General features: G+C 35.0%; 1 protein-coding gene across 4 annotated transcripts in view; it reads left to right on the plus strand.

The window, feature by feature from the left end:
* M7BP (Myosin-7a binding protein) overlaps positions 1 to 19877 on the plus strand; it is a 131295-nt gene that overhangs the window by 53308 nt on the left and 58110 nt on the right. For 3 of the 4 annotated variants that reach the window (XM_076135722.1, XM_076135737.1, XM_076135746.1), the window contains 4 exons: positions 1675 to 1785; positions 2167 to 2267; positions 2650 to 2805; positions 3227 to 3310. In XM_076135722.1, the coding sequence (XP_075991837.1) occupies positions 1675 to 1785; positions 2167 to 2267; positions 2650 to 2805; positions 3227 to 3310 (452 nt within the window). The remainder of the gene's footprint in view (positions 1 to 1674; positions 1786 to 2166; positions 2268 to 2649; positions 2806 to 3226; positions 3311 to 19877) is intronic. The other variant, XM_076135730.1, reaches the window with a different exon arrangement.

The following is a 19877-nucleotide window of genomic DNA, read 5'->3' on the forward strand; positions in this document are numbered from 1 at the left end:
TAGAGCTATATTAAAATGTCAGCATAATTATAATGCACAATCTCTTGCAGTGCTATCTCGTGTGTTTAATTCAAACTTAATGTTGGTCCATGTTGCAATATCTCCGATCATTAGATGTGGAAATGTACGGGGATAGTCACGTGTACACACGAGTCTCACACATGCAACTTGAGTTAAAAATAATCTTAGTATTGAGTAAAGTGTGATACAATCTGTCGTTTGAATAGAACGATTTATTAGAAAAGTATTGATGACATCTGTAGACGTAGTTACCTTGCTACAGGCTATCGATCGTGTATTTTATTCCCACATCATGTTTTTGGTTTTTTTAACTCCTTTTTTTGCCCCACTGCTAGGCAAGGGTCTCATAGTTCTGTGTTTTCCCAAAGTAAAGTAGCTGTATCTAACCAGCTACCGTATGCTGCGGAATCCACTCGACAATTATTATTGCGTCCTTAATTCAGGATTTTGCAATAATAATAATGACGTCCTGGCCAATTTCGGCTTCAGTGGCCAATTTCACAATACACAGCTACACTCTCTATTCCTCTACTCTCATAGTCCGGTGGAACTAGCCGTTCCACCGGACTGAACCGACACGACCAGAGAGAGGCCAGGCGCAGGACCGACGGCATTACGTACTCTCTTTCTAACTCCGTGCAATCTCTGATATTTTTTTAACAGAGAACTCAAAAAATACTTTTTGGCTCGACCCGGGATTTGAACCCGTGACCTCTTGCGCGGCAGTCGCATACACTGCCGACCGCGCCACATAGGCAGTCAATTGTATGCCTCCGCCAGCCGTAATCCTAGCATACAAGGTTCGCCACTAAGTTGTTGGACTTTGGTATACGTATTGTAAAAGTGAATGTAAAGTAAAATGAGCGATGTCCACATTATTGGCCTGTAATAACCTCGGCCACGTGCGCACACACGTGTTCGCACCTCAGCTCTTTTGAAACACTACCGACGCGGAACGCTAGCTGAACTAGTACGAAATGGTAATAATTAAAACAGTTTTAGAGCAAAGTTGCAAGGCTGAATATATTAGATGCTGCAAAATCTAAATGCTAAGTTAAAAAGAATATGAAATTGAAAAACCAACTGACTTTTGCTATTGTAAGATTTTTTGGTATTTTTTTCTCTTAAGGAATACAAATCATTATGAAATTCTATCGTGGAGGACTGCATACTAGTCATGGATCGACACGAATGCAAAATACAACTTTTAATATGAATATGGTTATCCACAAACTAATCCTGGTTCCTTGTGGGACCCAAGCTCTGAATATGATAGTAGACTATCCCTCTTATTCATAATCACACTATAAACCTATTTTAGTTAAAATACTACTAAAATATGTTTTCTCTTTTTTATTTCGCTAAGGAGTGAAAGAAACTAAACTTTTTAAAAGCCTTTCATAACTTCATATATTTTTATGAATAAGAGGGTAGAAGTCTACCGTATTTATATATTATCCTCGATCCTTCTGTAACGTAAGTGAATGACGGATGTTAACAGCGAGTTAGGTGTAACACACCTAACTCGCTGTTAACATCCGTCAGCTCTTGAAAAATTCCTGGTACTGTCTTAATATATTATCCTTCCACAAATGCATCGGTCTGTAATTTTTAAAGAACTAAATTTTTAATACCATGTTATTTCGTCTCCAGGTCCGAGGGTGAGAGAAGATGCCTGACATCGTCGCGCGACGACGGTGTGTGTCGTAGGTGCGGCGGCGATCACCGCGGAGGGCCCGTACCCTGCATTTGCTTCACACACGAGTAAGTACACAATACACAAAAAGCAAGAAAATATATAAAAATAGCTGCTTAAATTGCAGGCCGTCTTGAAAGCTCTGAACCTAGAACCAGAAAAATTAACAATCTAGTAATTTGGGATTTAGACTATGTCTGTCGATTTCAGTATTTATTTGTTTGGCTGACAAGAATGTGTTTTTCAGTAGTAACCACTATGCCACTGGCTCTATAACAAAGGTGAAAAAAAACGTTCTTGCTTTACTTTACTAAACTTAACTTACCATTTAGGCGACGAGTCATTGATGTTTTTATAATGTGTAATTTTAGTACCCGTTGGTAAATTTTATATTTTTTTAAGAAGTGTAGAAGGGTTTGTCGTATGAACCTTATGTGATGGTGTTGCAGACCGGTGAAGTTCGAGTCTGGCGCGTGGTTCCTGAGGCAGGTGCAGCGCGCTCTCAGCGTGATGCCGTGGAGCATATCCACTGAGAAACTCGAGCAGATCGGTCAGTTACACCTTATTGTATACAAATATTTATTTTGTAACGCTTTTATGAAACATGCAGGTAAATAGTGGGACTTTTGATGCTAATTCGGGTCTCGAAAAAATTTATACAAATCAAATTTTTCTTATTAAACCAGGTGATTATACGAACAATATAATAATATACATACTTAGACCTGAAGGGGTCACGTCTTTCACCTTAAATTTCATTAATTATTCACCTTACTTTCAGTTTTAAAAGTGATGTACTTCAACAAAGTTATATTTACGTTAAAAACGTCAAAAGTTTCTTGCATTAAGTTGAATTATCACGGCATTGTTTTAAGACACAGATCTGTTACTTATTGCTATAATAATTTAAGTAGGCGCTACACTATTTTCAGAGGAAGAATGCGATGAGTACGACAACCCAGGGCCGAGTGATCCCACGCGTGGGGAACTGAGGAAGATCAGAGAGTTCCTGGAGACGATATCAGCTAAGCTTGCTGGCGGACCACTTGAAGGCACTAATGTCGCACCACTCTACGATCATCCTGCATGTAAGTAGTTACTTTTAAGTGATAACAGATGGCGGTGTTTATTAGTTCTAGATGTTGCCGATAGATGTAGATAGTGGTAGTCAAATTTATAAATCGACGGTATGTGTTTTGAATAAACGTAGGATGTAAATTGCATTCAATTTAAGTTTATTGATGTTTGCATGGTATATAATTAAAATGTTGTGTTTCTTGTTACTCTATAGTGTAAGTATCTACATTCGATATAAGAAATATTTTGATTTGTAAATGTTTAAAGTCCAAATCAATACAGTTGACTAAAAAGCAGGGCCCGTGGCACAAGGACTGCGTTCGCCACAACCCCTTATATGACAATAGCTACGATCCAAACCCGAACTAACTGTAGAAACATCCCATAAGTCTCAACAATCGCATGTCATTATTAATACACGAACTTGCATAGATATTCGCATGTTCGAGCGATACCACATCGGACTGCGAGGAGCTCTGACGTCACTCGCAACTGCGCTACGAGACGCGCTTACACGTAAGATATACTATAGAATATAGTATAGCATGCACTGTGACTCTACCTTGCTGCATACTTCTTCTTGTGTGGATTGTTGCATGGATGCATGCATTTGTATAACTGAAGGGCCAGAATAACACGGTGGGAACCACATAGTCTAAACTGTTTCCCGCTATTAGCGATATTTAAAAAAATCATACCTACGAGTATGTATTGCTATTTTTTATTAACACAACAATATTGATTTCATTAACTATTTCTGGAATCGCTTTCATCAAAAACAAGCTCAAATTAAATAATTATTTCCCTAAAATCATTATTTCGATGATATGATTTCAATGTCTCACGGTATAAAAATATGATGATTTTCTTTATTTACTGCACTTGTGATAACTATTCATTTAGCACTGAATGTTTTCTTTTGTGTGTATCGCACGTTTGTTTTGAATTTACGACATTATTTCTTCTGAACCTGAATATAATACTCAAGAAATATTCTGAAAGCGCCTGACATTTTATTGCGATGTTTGATACATTTCCCGTCTTAACTATTGCCTAAAAAACTTAACAGGTAAATAAGTTAGCCGATGCAAAAGCAAATTAATATCGTTTTTTATTTATAAAACTGAGCGTAATATTCATATTAGACTAATAACTTGATTAACTGATTGAGATATGAGCATCTTAAACAAATCGTATAATGGCCATAATATTTGATTTGATTGACGAATGGATGTTACAGACATTTTCTTTTTCTACAAGTCATTCACCTCTTAATATCTGCTTTTAAAAACAAAACTTTGTACAGATAGCAAGTTAACCACTAAATGAAAAATGTCCTTAATGGCATGTAAGCATCAAGTAAGTCGTTAAGGACAGTAAAGTAAAGGCTCTTTGAGATAGATAGAGATGAAGAGAGACCGTGTGATATGATATACGTACCGATGTGTAACACCAACTTAGTATCTATCATAACAACTATCGCGTCGTATATAATCTGTTGCTATACAGGAATAAAAATGCATTTTATTCTGATTTGCTTGTGGGTTAGACTGGCCGTGATCGCAAGCACTATTAGTATGATGATTCGGTATACATATACGGTAATGTAGTTTATAATTTTCGCAATGGAGTTCATTAACTCATTAAAAATAATTTGCCGATCCTGTCTCTGGAAATGTACATAATAATATATGAAACTTATGAAAAATATAAGCATAGTCATAACTTTTTAACTCTCGCGTTGCATGTTTAGTATAAAATAGGATACAGGAATTAATGCGAACACGCATTTTACCTTAAAATGCCTAACGTTTCGGCGCATAGGCCAAAAGCGAAACTCGACAATGTCTCTTAAAATATTCTTCCTATGGTACTTGGTAGAGTCTTCATCACAACTTCACCTGCTAACCATACAGTTGCGAACTTTTTACCAAGTTGAAGGCTCATGTCATCTCCGCCGGGTTTTGCCAATGACGTAAGGTGTCATTGAACATCTATTGATTTGTTTTTGCTGTATCAACTTTGAACCCTCGTTCTTGCACGTTTTGTTTAAAACAAAAAGTTGTTTTTCAAACTTACTAATTAATTATAATGATAAAAAAAGACACACACGGATATAAGCTATGATATTTTAAAATGCTGAAATGACTATTTACACCTACCTAATGCCTAAATAAAAAATATTTTAAAGAATAGAAACGTCTATCAAAATGAGTAAAAACTACGAAAGAGGTAAAATTACCATAGAACACTTCCGAATGGCCTATAGTTCTTATAAACAATCTTTAAGACTATAGATGATTAATTCTTAAGTTTGCATGCGCCAGCGCACATACTTAGGTGTTGCTACTTGAGAAATGAAATTTACATGAATAAATCTCTGAGAAGAGGGTTAGACGAGATGGAAACAAGGTGTTCAAAAAAGCACCTTCTATCAGTATAATGGAATTAGGAAACTATGCATTCTCTGAAGAACTGTAAAAGAAACTCGAGTAATTCTCCTTCCCCGCACCTTTCTTTTCTTCACAAACCCCATATCTCTTTGTAAATAATTTTAGCCTCGAAAAGTCTCTTTTTTTATTTCTTGACCCCTTCTGTAAAAGCAAGTGATTATACAAATTAATTATATGGTAGAAAATAAGTACATACAAAACAACAGCTTATTTCCTCGATTTAGTGCACAATATTCTCAAATAGCAACACCAAGCACCTAAGGGTTATCGATTAATGTCTGTCGGTCACGGTCCATCCACCATCTTACCATACAATTGAATAATCGAGTAATTACTCATTGCACTACAGAATTATTAGGTTTGCAACTAAGATGCTTTGCATTATAGTCATCTATCGCTTGTTACTTTTGTAATAGTAATGTTTTCAAGTACATTTCGTCTGGAAAAAGTAATAATACTAGGTCCTGCTAAACAGGTCATATGCACGCAAAAAAATTTAAAGGAGACGATACCTTATTTATATCCCGACGCTTCGACCAAGTTACACAGGTCGTGGTCATAGGCAGACTAGTTTCGAATAGTTAGCTTATAGTTGTTTCGAGTTAGGCCAATAATATAGGTTTTTTTCTGAAATCGTACATTATTTATTGCAATAGACCATTACATGGGCCTGGTTTGTGAATGGATGAAACAGCAACACGTGGTCACAAAAGATTAGGAAAGTTTTCATGTTGCATTGTGATGCTCAACGTTTTTAAATGACTAACTGAAGTGCAGACGTTCAAACAAAATTACATATTAATTAAATTAAAAATACAACTCACGTATCAGTGATTTTCCAAGTAATTGCTGCTCCTACGTGGCCAGTGATCCTTTACTTTCTTTAGTAGTTAAGCGTAGTTAAACAAATTAGAGTAAACAGTAAAGAAGTTAGACTAGTTTCTAAACATTTGTAAAGTAACTTACATACGAATGACCGACTGACGTAAACCTTAGAGAAAATAGGAAAAGCGAGGCATTGTCAATAATTACTGGTTGAAAATTAAACTCCAAAATTGAGATAGTACTGTATATTCCTTATTTAACAATCATCAGAAACAATGAATAATTATGTCACAGTTTAGTTTATAGTCATTATGTTTCCCAAAGCCTTTGTTTTAATATCGAGGATTGTTATGTTGTGCATGTCGCCTTTGCCTATGATAAATAAAATTACGTGACAAAATTAGTTTTTCGATATACGCCTTCAAATTCTTGACAGCTCGATACTGAGCTACTCGATAGCTATTTCTATAATAAAATCATCCGTTGCCTTGTATCCCCTAATTCGATAATATTTCAAGTCAATTCAACTAGCACGGGAAGATGATAAACTATTATCTAAAAAAATCTTTATACTACTGAACCTGTAGATTTTCTTCTTAGGTTCAATATTGACGTAAAATTCCCTTTAAATATTCACGGCTACATCAATTTATAGTAGTTAGGTGTATATCTATTTCAAGGACCTTTTAACCTAAATCACGCCAAACATTTCCAATAATATTCTTCAAAATTCTACAGATTTTCCTCATTGTTCTTCAACAAAAGTCGAGACGGGCGTAAAATTTCATCTATTATGTCCAAATCTGTGGATGAGCTAGTAATATGCCGTTGATAATTGAACAATGGCGTGAAAAACAAGACTTATTGTTCAATTCAATGCTTCATTATGTGTTTATTCATGTACTATTTTGGTGATCGATACTGTTACAGATCTTGTAGAACAATATACTGGGATCCTCATCTAATTGAATATTACGGGGAATTCGCAAATAACAGTAGTGGAAGCGATTTCATCTTAGTTATCTATATATGCGTATAAAAATTTTCCGTTATAAGAGTGACTGACTGGCGACCTAAACCACGGCGCCAAGGAGGCAATACCCAGCGTACCCAGCAACCTGAGACCTTAACATCAGAAGTCGGTTTTACTACCAACCGCGCTACAGGGTAGTCTACTACTATAGCTAGCTAGCTATTGTGTGGTTAGTGGTTAACCTAGTGTCAAAGTTGCTCAAGCCGTTCGAAATGACATGGCTTAACAACTGTTATCGTAATTGACAACAACCGGGACCGACTTATTACGTGCCCTTTAAAGCACAGAGATTCTCAGATGAAATACTACTATGCGGTCACCCATCTATAGAATGACCGCGCCAACGGTTGCTTAACCCACAGATCGTTTACCGACCGGTGAGTACAGCTGGCTATGAGCGCCTCAAAACTAATTACTATAGTATGCTTATTATAGCTTAATAGTAATTATTTCATTCTTGGCCCAATTGTAAGCCATCGCGTGTTTCAGTGTTACAGGTTTCACTGCGATTATACAGCGCACGCACATGTTTAACTAAAAATATGCGTACTATTAGGTAATCAGCATTGTCTCGAGAATAATTGGGTTCATTGACTCGTAATCACTAATTGGTTAGGTTTATGTTAAACTCATCGTCCTGCGTGGTTTGCTTGCGAGTAATTCGAGAAAGTTCAAAATTACTTACATTATGGGCAGTCGCTCTATGTAAAATACTGATATTCAGCTGCATCCGGTGAGACTGGAAGCCGACCTAAACATAGTTTGGAAGAAAGGCTAGGATAAAAAAATACATTATAATTATTAACAGTAGTCAGAAGCTTGAAAGTCTGACAACTAGTCTAACCGAGGGGTATTGAGTTATATACTAGGTAACTGATTTAACTAAATATATATAATAATCTTCATGCAAAATCGATCGGTTTAGTAATTTAGCTGTTTATTGTAACAGACTGACAAACAGACTTGCGGTTAAATTCCTTCCTCGTTTCAGGAGGAAATCCTTATCCAGTGTAAAGACAGTAATGGGCAAAAATTCATGAAAATCAGTTGAGTACATAATTAAGCTATTAAAGTGTAACAGACTGACAGACAGACAGGTTAAATCCTCCCTCATTCCGGGATGAGACCGCTGTATAGTCGTAGGACAGAATTATACTAGCTCTCCGTCCGCGGCTTTGCCTAGAATTGCCAAATTTTGTTTTAGCGCTCCTGTACACTTCCTAAGGAATTTTCACACCAAATTTCAACTTTCTATGCTCAGAAGTTTCGGCTGTGCTTTGTTCGGCAGTCAGTTACTCAGTCAGTCATTTAGAAACTGTAGAGTTTAATATGTATATTATTAATTAGAGGTTTTGCAAAATTTCGCTGTATTTCTCTTATCCCTTTTATGTAAAATGTTAGAATAAACTGAGAAAGTTGTATCAAGTGAACCCGGGGTCAGGAGCCGTGTATCTGATGTGGCGTGCGCGCTCCGACCACTATTGTTTTATTTTGCGCATTTTATTACTGGTTAGAAAACTAGAGACCTTTGACTTAGAACTTTGTTTTAAACTAGCTGAACGCCGCGACATAGCCCGCGTAGTCTTTAGTCGTTTTCACAACACTTTTATTGCTACTCCACTGCTTTTATTTCGTGATGGCATATAGCCTTTCTTAATAAATGGACTATTAAACGGAAAAGTATTGTTTGTCAATTCGAACCAGTAGGTTCTAAGATCAGCACGTTTAGACAAACAAACAAACCTTCCAGCTTTATATTATTAGTATAGATTTACACCGTGGCAAATTGAAACTTGATATTAACTTGAACTTTACAATGCTACTTCTAAACTGCCTCCGTGTGCTTGACGGCAGTGTATGCGACTGTTGATCACGAGGTCATAAGTTTGATTCCCGGATAAGTAAAGTAATACGATTTTGTTATTTAAAGTGTGTAGTAACGTGCTCTTGGCAATAGACTCAATATGGTGAAATTATTTCATTGTTGAAGTCTCGATCACTAAACTACATATTTTTGACAATATTTAAATCACTCTCCAATATTTTGTTCTAGTTGTTCTTAATATTTCTTACTTCGTATGTCTGTAATAATCTAAAAATGACGCTTTTTAGTGCGATGGCTGTCTATGTAGATAAAATATATGATGATCCACTAAGCGTAAATATATGTCAGAACGTAGTACTATTGAATTACGCCGCTGTATGAAACTCATCATTATATCCGCGAATAAAATCTTTAATGGCATTACGAATACACTTGAGGACAGAATGTTCACCCAGAACTTAATTCATTTTGGTAAGGACCCCGAATATTGTTTCAGTTCGGCGTAAATATTTTCATACGCATTCCGTAATGTATGCATCGTCAATCATTATTTTGATTTATTTTGCATTGTATAAGAGATTGTGTAGATTGCCAGAAATAAATATGTTCTTTATTTATGGTTATTAGTGTTCATATTTCTAAATATGTGCCATCTGAAAAAATCAACGCAATTTCATATACTCTGCAAGAATTTCTTTTTCATTTCATCTATAATCTCACAATGAATTAACTTTTTTTAATTCACGACAATTATGACATAATCAAGCATATTAAATAAATAAAAATTCAATTAAAACACGTTGCTCATTTTGAATGTATTCCGCATTTAATGTTGCGTAACTTTGCTTTTGAATATTCAAGATTAAAAAAAAACATGTAATTATATGCATTCAAGTTAATGAACCGACAATCGTCTTACATTCGGTATTTTTGATCGATTATAGATTTATTATATAAAATAGGAGCTTATAGACTTATGATTCGTTGGTGAAGCAAATTTTAGCGCATACATCTCTTAGATGGGTGGCTAATAAGTGGATTTACCTGGTCCTGTACCAAGTCCTGGTACCTATTAATTAAGATCATAATCGTTGATATATGTCTATCTATCAAAGAAGTCTGTCTACCGATGGAGTTCTGGTGCATTGATCCCTATCATACGAAATAAGAAAATAAAATTAACTTATTACATCACACAGTCACAACCACAAAAAATATTTTGTTGTGTTTACAGTCAATGAATTCCCAAATTATTTCATATTAAATAAAAAATAATTTCTGGAAGCACGTTGTTACCATTTTGTATGTTTTCAACCCAACAACGGACCTTTTTACTTTGTATGTTTAACATGTAAGTACAAACCTATGTTTTAAACTTTAATTTCTAATAGACTTTCCTCAAACATTTGCCAATAATTACCGATGTACCTAACTTTCTTGCACTAAGTGTACAGTACTTTAAGGGAAATCGGCGTGTATGTGCCACACAAAGTAATTTATTTAGGGTTTAATTACATACGAACGACGGTAATACCTTAATTGTTAACTTTGTAGTTCAGTGAGCAGGTTTAATTGACTTGTTACTGATTGACTTGATGAGTTTCGCTTTATAATGATGACAATTCAAGGATCTATACATATTTAGATAGGAATATTACTTCACCGTACCAATCATTTAATTTTACTCAATAATTTTGATTCGAAACTTACAAAAAACAAAAATTGCGAAGATGTCTAGAATGTCGTAATTGGTATTTCTGTAAAATATTTAATAGAAACCCAAAAAAATATTATAATCAGAAATTTTAAGATCAGTTTCAAGCACCAACCGGAGCCGTACAAAGCTTACAAATTATTTGATTAATTTTCCACTATTGTGTTTGCCTAACACTCAATTAAATACTAAACCTACTATGACCCCCTTCATTTAAAGAACACGAATAACACTAAACTTAAAGCTATCCTATTAAAATTTAAACCACAGCCTGTACACACACTATCCTACCAAAACACAAAAACCTTTGCCATCCTGTCTCAAAACCCTAAAATAAATCAGCACATATCAAGCAAACATCTCTACCCATACGTTTGTCCCGCAGTGCACTCGATGGGCCATAAACGTGGTACCATTCCCGGCACCGCACTGGTCTAAGGTTTAATATTCAACCTTTTTATTACGTCCAGCCGACCGTGGGACCGCGAAATTAAAACGAAAAAAAATGTACGGTCGCTGTACTTGTTGCCATGCAGAGTATGTGCTGGGTGCTTTATTGTGCTATAAGTGTACTAGTTTATAGTGGTTATAGGGAATGGAGTGCAGTATTATTTGAGATTTTTTCGTTATTTTTTTTATAGTGACTTGGTTTTGCTAAGGCAAACGCTATCTGATTGGGTGTAAAAAAAATAATTATTTTAGATATTACACAAAATTTGAATAAATACGTGTCCTGCAAGTTCTCATTAAGCATTCATAAAAAAGTGAAACATTATATCAAATATTAATCATGATAAAGAATTTACATAACACACTGGAATGGACAGACTTTGCCGCATAATAATTTCCTAGATATAATATTAAAAGCAATAAATAACATAAATTTAACCCAGTACTGTCCCACTGCTGGGCAAGGGTCTCCTCCCGTAACGAGGGAGGTGTAAGGCGTTGAGTCCACCACGCCGGCCAATTGCAGGACTTTGCATACCTTCAAAAACTGTACTAAAGAACTCTCAGGCATGCAAGATTGCATCACGATGTTTTCCTTCACCGTCGGAACCAGTGATAATTTATTATTAGCAATATAAATAAATAAATGAATAAATAGTATTTTGATAGCATTTCTTGTAGATCACTAGACATGGATACATGAATGTCAAATGCAGTGGAATTTTTAATGTATTTATTAAATACATTAAAAACATTAAAAATTCCACTGCATTTGACATTCATGTATCCATGTCTAGTGATCTACAAGAAATGCTATCAAAATTCATAAAAACTTGCATAAAACATTCGTTACTAGAATGAGGAACGCAAACGTTTAAAAGAAGTCTAGCATGCGGATCAAAGATTACCAAGTGAGACAAATATAAATTACCTACTTTCACGAAACAACAAGAAGTGTTCAATAATGGGAATTCAAACACAATGCGGCCTGGGAGACGATTTCTTCTCAATCTTCGGATTATATTATGTGACAATAGTACTTTGTGTGGTGCTAATGAAGTGAGAATGTATTAGACTGTTCCTTTTTGAGTACTTTTGTAATTGCTACCTGAAATGATGAAATTGGTGCGACAACTTAACTTGCTACGATCGATGGAAAGGTATAGGGAAACTTTGCCGAATAACAAGTCATTTTAAGTAAGGATATAAAATTGCGACCGATAGTCCTTAGAAGTACGAGGGACCTTTGCTGAACAGAAGACATTTCATTCAACCTACGGATTATATTATATTATGTGACAATAGTACTTTGTGTGGTGCTAATGAAGTGAGAATGTATTAGACTGTTCCTTTTTGAGTACTTTTGTAACTGCTACCTGAAATAATCGTTAATGACGAAGATGTTGGTGCGACAACTTTAACACATCTCGGGAATAAGCTAGAGAGAACGGCTAACGAAAAAGTATATAATGGGAGACATTTTGTCTAACAGTGTATCAGATAAAGTAAAGAAATAAAACATTCAAGACGGATCGACAAAACTTACATGTGCTTCGTTGCTTACAAGGCAGTATTCAATTATTATAATTCCCACTGGTTAATGTGTAGTAATATTAAAATAAATACGATCGAAGATCATTGCAAAATATTAGTTGTAATTAATCTTTTTTTCAAAGAATATGTTCTTGTGTCCGTAATGAAATATGTTTGTCTCATCAAAATGTCAAATTAATCCTGCTGTGTGCATGTTGCTGGTTGAAATGTTCTGTCTCTGAATTACTACGAATATACGTATCTACCAGTACATAAAAATAAGCAAGTTTTTATATTTTCTTAATCTCAAAGACTCATTGTATATTCTAGTAGGTAATATAGCATCGTAGCTGCAGAATAAGTATAATAGCGTCTCAAATAGCAGTCATTTGGTTAAGGTCACAAAATGACTGGTTAATCTTCATAATAGCAGTCAAGTTGACTGTAATGCTTGTGTTTAAGCGGCTATCTTACATTATGAGGTGCTATAGAGATAATATAATATATGTGTCCGTCTGTCTGTCAGTGAAAACCTCGAAAAGTGCTAAGGTGATTTTGATAGGAGTTTGATTTTAAATAGGATTTTAGTGTTTGTTGTATTTTTTTAAGTTGCATAGTGAAATAAAAGTTGATGTGTTGCAGGTCAACATTTTAATGAAATATTTATTTTTGTACTGAAATAATAATGCAGAGTTTTAGGCTCGGCGCCCATTGCCAGCATCGAGGAAAAAAGGTGATTTGACACAAATTACAAGCCCACACAGTCGCAAATAAAGTATAAGCATTCTTGACGACGTCCCATCACGACATCCCTAAAAGCGTTACAGCATGCCAAAGAATATTTTCCAACTATGTATGTCTGTATGTAGGAATGCCAAAAGATCATTTTTCTTGCCAATGCTGATTGTGGGTGCCGGGCCTTAGTTGCTACCGATTTTAAAACAAAATTGTTTTAATTTAACGTAAGACAGGGAGTCCAAGAGTAAGAAAAGCAGTTTCTAAAATGGACTTTTAATAGAAAAGCTTGAGCAATGATAACGGAAACCTACTAATAACCGTATGTATTTTTATACTTTATATGCCTCATATAATGACAGGTTTACCGAGTGCCAGGTTGCTGACGTAAACCCACTTGGAACCACACAAATTGTTAATTAATTCTATCGTGATTAAATGCCGTAAATAATTATATTTCTATGGTGTTCCGTTGTACCGTATATCAAATAAAAATTCATTAAACTTAGCCGTTACTTAAGATTGAAGTATGAGGGCTACTAAATATCATGAAACATAGCCAGTTGCGCTCACTGCTCGGTATACGATCTGCAAGTTAAGTAACCCTTGGGGCGGTAATTCCATGGATGGGTGACCGCGTAGTGGTATTCAGTTCAAATACCGCATAGTGGTATTTGAATTGGGCGTCTCCGCGCTTCGGCACGTATAAAGTCGGTCCCGGTTGTTGTCAATAAGATAACAGCCGTTAAGTCACGTCAAAGGCCTTCGGGCGACTTGAACAACTTTGACACTAAGTTTGAAACCTATCAAATAACCTTGTATACAAAAAAGCATGGAAAGCATTTCTTTGCACCACTTACAGATTTAATTACCAACTTCAATAGTTGATTAACATTTGTTCTACATTATAACAGATGCTAACAGATTATTTGCTATGCCAAAATTGATAAATTATGCATCAATGTAGAGCCACGAAATCAACGCACTGTTCCCGTACAACCTACCGTATTGCTTTTGTGTCGCGGGGACTTTTACAAACGTACAAACAACGGACACAAAGTACAGCCAGACCCGCAACAGCTATCTGTGGATCGCACAAATAATTGTCCTGTCTGGGAATCGAAACCACGACATCCTGACGCAATGATAGCAGCGTGGGGACCGCCTTAACCACTGCGCCAGTGAAGCTGTCCAATTTTACAGAAATTTGCAATTTAAGTCTGTCTTGTATGTCGCAATGAACCTGTCAACATTCTGCCCTTATAACCAAGACCTTGTTTATAAATCAATTACAGTACCTTGCGCAAGTTTTACATAACAATGATTTATTTTGGCACGTAATTTGTTATCACTTTTACTTGAGGTATAATTGACTTACAAGCTTAAGTCACAGGTGTGAACTATTGGCCAGAAATTAGGGTAAATACTTTATAGGTTTCCCTGTATTTAGATGTTTATGAGGAAGACACACTTTATGTATGAATATTTGTATGAATTTACTGCATAGGTAATGTTACCTTTTGAAAGTACGCAGAGGAAGTTATATTACTAAAATAAATCTTGCGTCTTGCAAGTTTTACTCCTATTTATTATTTTTGGGCAATGTTCTACAGCCGCCTATTTTCCGGCTTCCGACGTTGGTTCACCTCCCGCATGCATTCCCGTAAATTGAAAAAGAGTCACAGATTTTCTCATTTTTAATGAAAAAAATAAACTATTAAGTACCTACTATCCTATAATTATAATTCTTACATTTTATTAAAATTATCTGTAGCTATCAATAAAATTCGAAATAGATTATCTCGTGTAGATCATAGTATTCGCAAATTCCTAAACTTCTTCCGCTAGTTTCCTAGCCTACAAAAACAACAGAAACAGTTACTAACACATCAAAAGTGTTACCAACTGGGCTGTAACGATTTAAATGAAACTTTATGTTTCAAATATCATTGAAAATAGGAAGATGAATTAGGTTGCAATACGAATTCTTTGTCGGTTAGTGTTTTATGTTCATTTTGAGATGAAACATTTATTTAATGGACATATTTGTTGATCATAAAATTCTAGGTCATTTTAAACTTGCGGCTAGGTTTTAAAGCACCTATATTTTTGAAAACCAGTAGTTACCACTGTACTGGAGGACGAGGTCTTTAATTATAGTTATTTAATACCTTTTTTTCGAATAAATAAAATAAATAAATATTGTTGGACAACTCACACACGGTCATTTGATTCCAAACTAAGCAGAGCTTGTACTATGGTAACCAAATAACTGATAAACATACTTATATACTTCTAAATACATACTTATATAGATACATTAACATCCAGGCTCAGAACAAATACTCGTGCTCATCACACAAAGATTTGTCCTGGGTGGGATTCGAACCCACCACACGCGGCGCTACGGTTGTTGCGGCGAGGTGACCGCTTAAACCACTGCGCCAAACGTGCAGTTAATACAGAATATAAATGATATAAGTTCGATTTCCACATTAAGTGTAGCAGACATATTATTACTTTACTCAGAATATAAAAATAGATATATGCCTATTTTTATAAATAATTTTTTTTCATGTTTTTCCTTGGAAGCAAGCAGAGACCAAAGAATATCAAAATTATTATTTCATACGCAGCGATTTTTTTTTCAATGTTAATCATTAACTGGATAATAGATCAACACAAAAATCTTGATGGACAACTTAGAAAACTTTTTCTCTTATATTCGTCCAACCAAATCAACGTTACAGCAAGCCCTGTATTGCTTCAAGTTTTTCTTACTACAAGTTACTTGTAGGTTATTAATCGCGAGTTACCGATCGTTACTCAACGTAGACACTTCGTCACCTGTTCTCTTATGTATGTATATGTATATTATGTATTATGTGTAACGCGACCCGTCCTTGTGTACCACGATAATCGCTCGCGGTCACCTTTTGCTGGCTCTCACACCGATATGTAACAAAGTATATTGTAACTTGTAGTTATTGACGAATAAGTGACAGTTTAGATTTTTATTTAATCTGAAAATGGGAACGAAAACTCGTAAAAGTAAGAAACCTGAACTACCACCGACTACCGACAACGGGCTGTTACCGGCTAACTATCGAAAAAAATTGTAGAGAGTCGTACTACAGTAATTGTCAAATGACTCTCACCGATTTCTACCTTTGATCATCACCAAATCTCGCTTTGATTTACAGTCTCCAAATGAAAATAAAAATATGCGTAAAAGTATTACATCAAAGAAATTTATGATATTTAGTTTCAACTATGAAATCGCTTAAGTAATGCAATACACTAAGAAACAATTAAAAAATTTTGTGAATTTCCTTTGTGCTTCTCAAAGCAAGCAAAACTCACTTCTCCTAGAGTCGAGTACTTCGGTGTAACAGTCGTCCATTGACAGTAGTTATGTGATATGTATGAGAGTTTTTTGGCCAGTTGTTTGAGCACTTGCCTTGCGCAACACTCGTAATGTATCGAATACGAGTCGATATTAACATAACAGATTATTTGCTTTCTACCACTTATCGATTACCGTCTTGTGAGAAATCTGTTTGACTTTTGATGGCACGTAAAATCATATTATTATTACTCTTGCGAATTGTTAAGTATTGGTTGCAACTCATGTAATTTTTTTTTAATCTTTCCTCTTCTGTTTTCGAGTTGCGTTTGCACATTCAGTATGCATAACATTCCAGAGATCAAATTATTTGATGTGCTGAATGTGCTCAAAATCTAAGGTGTATGGATCATAATGCTTTCTGTACATAGAAATAATTCTTGGATTTCATTTTATGTTTTAACTCTTCTACGAGCTCTTAGCTCACTTTCAACCTAGAGTCAAAAGTGTTACGACTAGTCATTATTGTTGTAGAAGGCATTTGTTTAATTCTATGACCATTATATTATAGTTGATAACTCCAAGAATAAAATTGTCCGTAGTATTATAGATCCAGAATAATTTAAATTCCCAAACAAAAAGTTGCTACATTATTCATAGGTGATTGCCTCGAAAATGATTTGGCGTAAACAATCAAATTATCTAAAATTTCTCTTAGTCAATTCTGTATTAGTCTCCTAAAATACAATAGATTTGCATCACGCTATAACAATAAATATTACATAATAGATTCGCGTGTGAATCGCTTAAAATTCTATGCAAATAAGTATAAATATTAATTACGTTTGCATCATTATACACGTTTGTAAAGAACAATATGATTGTTTTAAAGAAATATAAAGACTTTTAAAAGAAAGAAGATTATGAAGTCACTGATTGTGGCGAAGTTGAAAGTCTAAGAAAGGCTGAGCCGTCCAACTATATACGACAAATAACGAAACAGAATCTATAGGCTGGCATGATTATAAATTATACATACATACATAAATTAACGCGTATTTCCGACAGAAGTCAGCATGATTCCAAATAACGATCGCCAGAAACTTCTTTTATACATTCACATTAACTATAATTTGTTATTATCTAGAATAAATACAGACCACAGCGAAGAAGTTTGCTATTGCCTAGTACATAGACAGAACCACGGAAAATTCCATTTAATCTTTTGCCACCAAAAGTATCAAAGTATCTGATAAAATTCAAGGAAACTCATTAACAAACATACTTTATCCTACGAGTTGCATCTTCAAGAGCCACTCACAGCGTTTAAAGCGAGACCACTCATAAACTTACTTATAGTATTACACGCGACTAACAATGATTCGATACTTACCGTCACGTGTGTGTGCAGATGACTGCAATCACAGTTTGTTCCGATCTTGGAGGTCGTGGACGACAAATTATATGCTTAGAACTTGTTTATTATACCTACTGGAAATAAGGGGGTACTTGTGTTACCTTGATATTAACCCTTAAACATTATATCAGTGATGTTTTTTTGAAAAGGTGAGGTGAGGTAGCTGAGGTACGTAGTATTTGAAGCCAAGCGCGTATAATAAGGTGTACCGACTGTGTTTTGAAGTTAAAGAAGTTCGCAAGGGTGTGAGAAAATAGCGTAACCTATAATTTAAACCAGGTATTGGATTTTATATCTGTAATAGTTTTGTCTTTTGTGAAACATGAAAATCAGCTTCTAGCTGCTTACTACTTAGGTACTTTCAAGTTCCATAGCTTTCTTCGGATTTATACTATTATCAAAATTATAGCTAGATAACATGCATTTTTATCTTCGATTTTTCAAAGAAATAAAGATTATAGCTTACTTCATCCTCAGCTTGATCGGGGTTTAAATTCATATTCTTGTAAGTTTTCACACTTTTGTTATCTCCCTTTCTATCTGAATATAGACTTTTCCTGAGTAGGTAGTGAAAATGTATTTTTTTTCTATGTTAATAAAAGCCAATTTTCTCACCATGAGAAAGTAAAATACGCCAGTTATAATCAATAAGATTGATAAAGGCCACGTGCAAGTCTGTATCGAATCAATTGCTCGAAGCAATCTGTCGTTACGCAAACCGAGATGTTTCTCTATATACTTATGTCCCGTGACTACTATATAGTGATTTGTTTAGTGAAGGCTGTTAAGTTTTATTATTTTGTTTATTACGTACATTTGATAGCTGGATATCTTATCTCTCTCTCTCATCTTCTACGCAGATGTTTGAGGGTTCAAACCGTAGCATCAATATTTTTTTAAAGCTATGTCTAAGCATCAGAACTCTAGACTTTTCGCCTGAGTTAGGGCCTATTTGAATCGTATAATGTTGATGCATGCGTCTAATGACTCAATTATTGATATTAATAACGATTTTAACTGCAGTCTTGAAGAACATTTTTATTTTGCGTGCCTACCCGCTATCCCGTCCACTTATATTACAGTTGGCTTACAGACAAAGCTATTTCTTAAGCCTATTTGTTATTCTGGTACATTAGCTACAACGCAGCCACTTCTCATACAAATCTGTAAGGTAATTGTGTTATCATTAAATAGAAGCTATAGAAGCCTAAAGAATGTACCCCGAAAATCCGGAAACTCGGTGATAAAAAGTAGCCTATGTGATACCCCACAGGATAGACTTTAGTCCGTCATAACATAAATACAGTCATGCAACCAAACGCATTTAGATTAAACAAAACAAAAAGGCGCCTAGAACACAGTAATATCGCTATTTCTTCAAAATACTTCGTTCTGCTTCAAATCTGTGAATTTTTAAATCACCGTGACTGAGACTGCAATGCAACTGCACCGTGCTAAAATATAAATCAAACAATTCAGGATTAACGCAACCCTGTTCATTGTTCCTTCACAATAACTGAAGCAATCATTATTTCTATCTATTTGACGATTTTATACTTTGTTAGTTCTGTGGTATTTGGTTTATCGAGTCGTAGTTGTAAGTCGTTCGTTAGATTCTAATTCGAGTAACTCCCGGTTTCTGATTATATTTAGCGCTAGTTTATCTATTTAAAAGCTTTAAACTCATGTAAAAAAAAGGCTTATGCACCTCAAAAACCGGGGGTGAGAGTGCTTCTCATTGATGATCCGATA

This window comes from Anticarsia gemmatalis, chromosome 1 (assembly GCF_050436995.1).
Source record: "Anticarsia gemmatalis isolate Benzon Research Colony breed Stoneville strain chromosome 1, ilAntGemm2 primary, whole genome shotgun sequence".
Lineage (NCBI taxonomy): Eukaryota > Metazoa > Arthropoda > Insecta > Lepidoptera > Erebidae > Anticarsia > Anticarsia gemmatalis.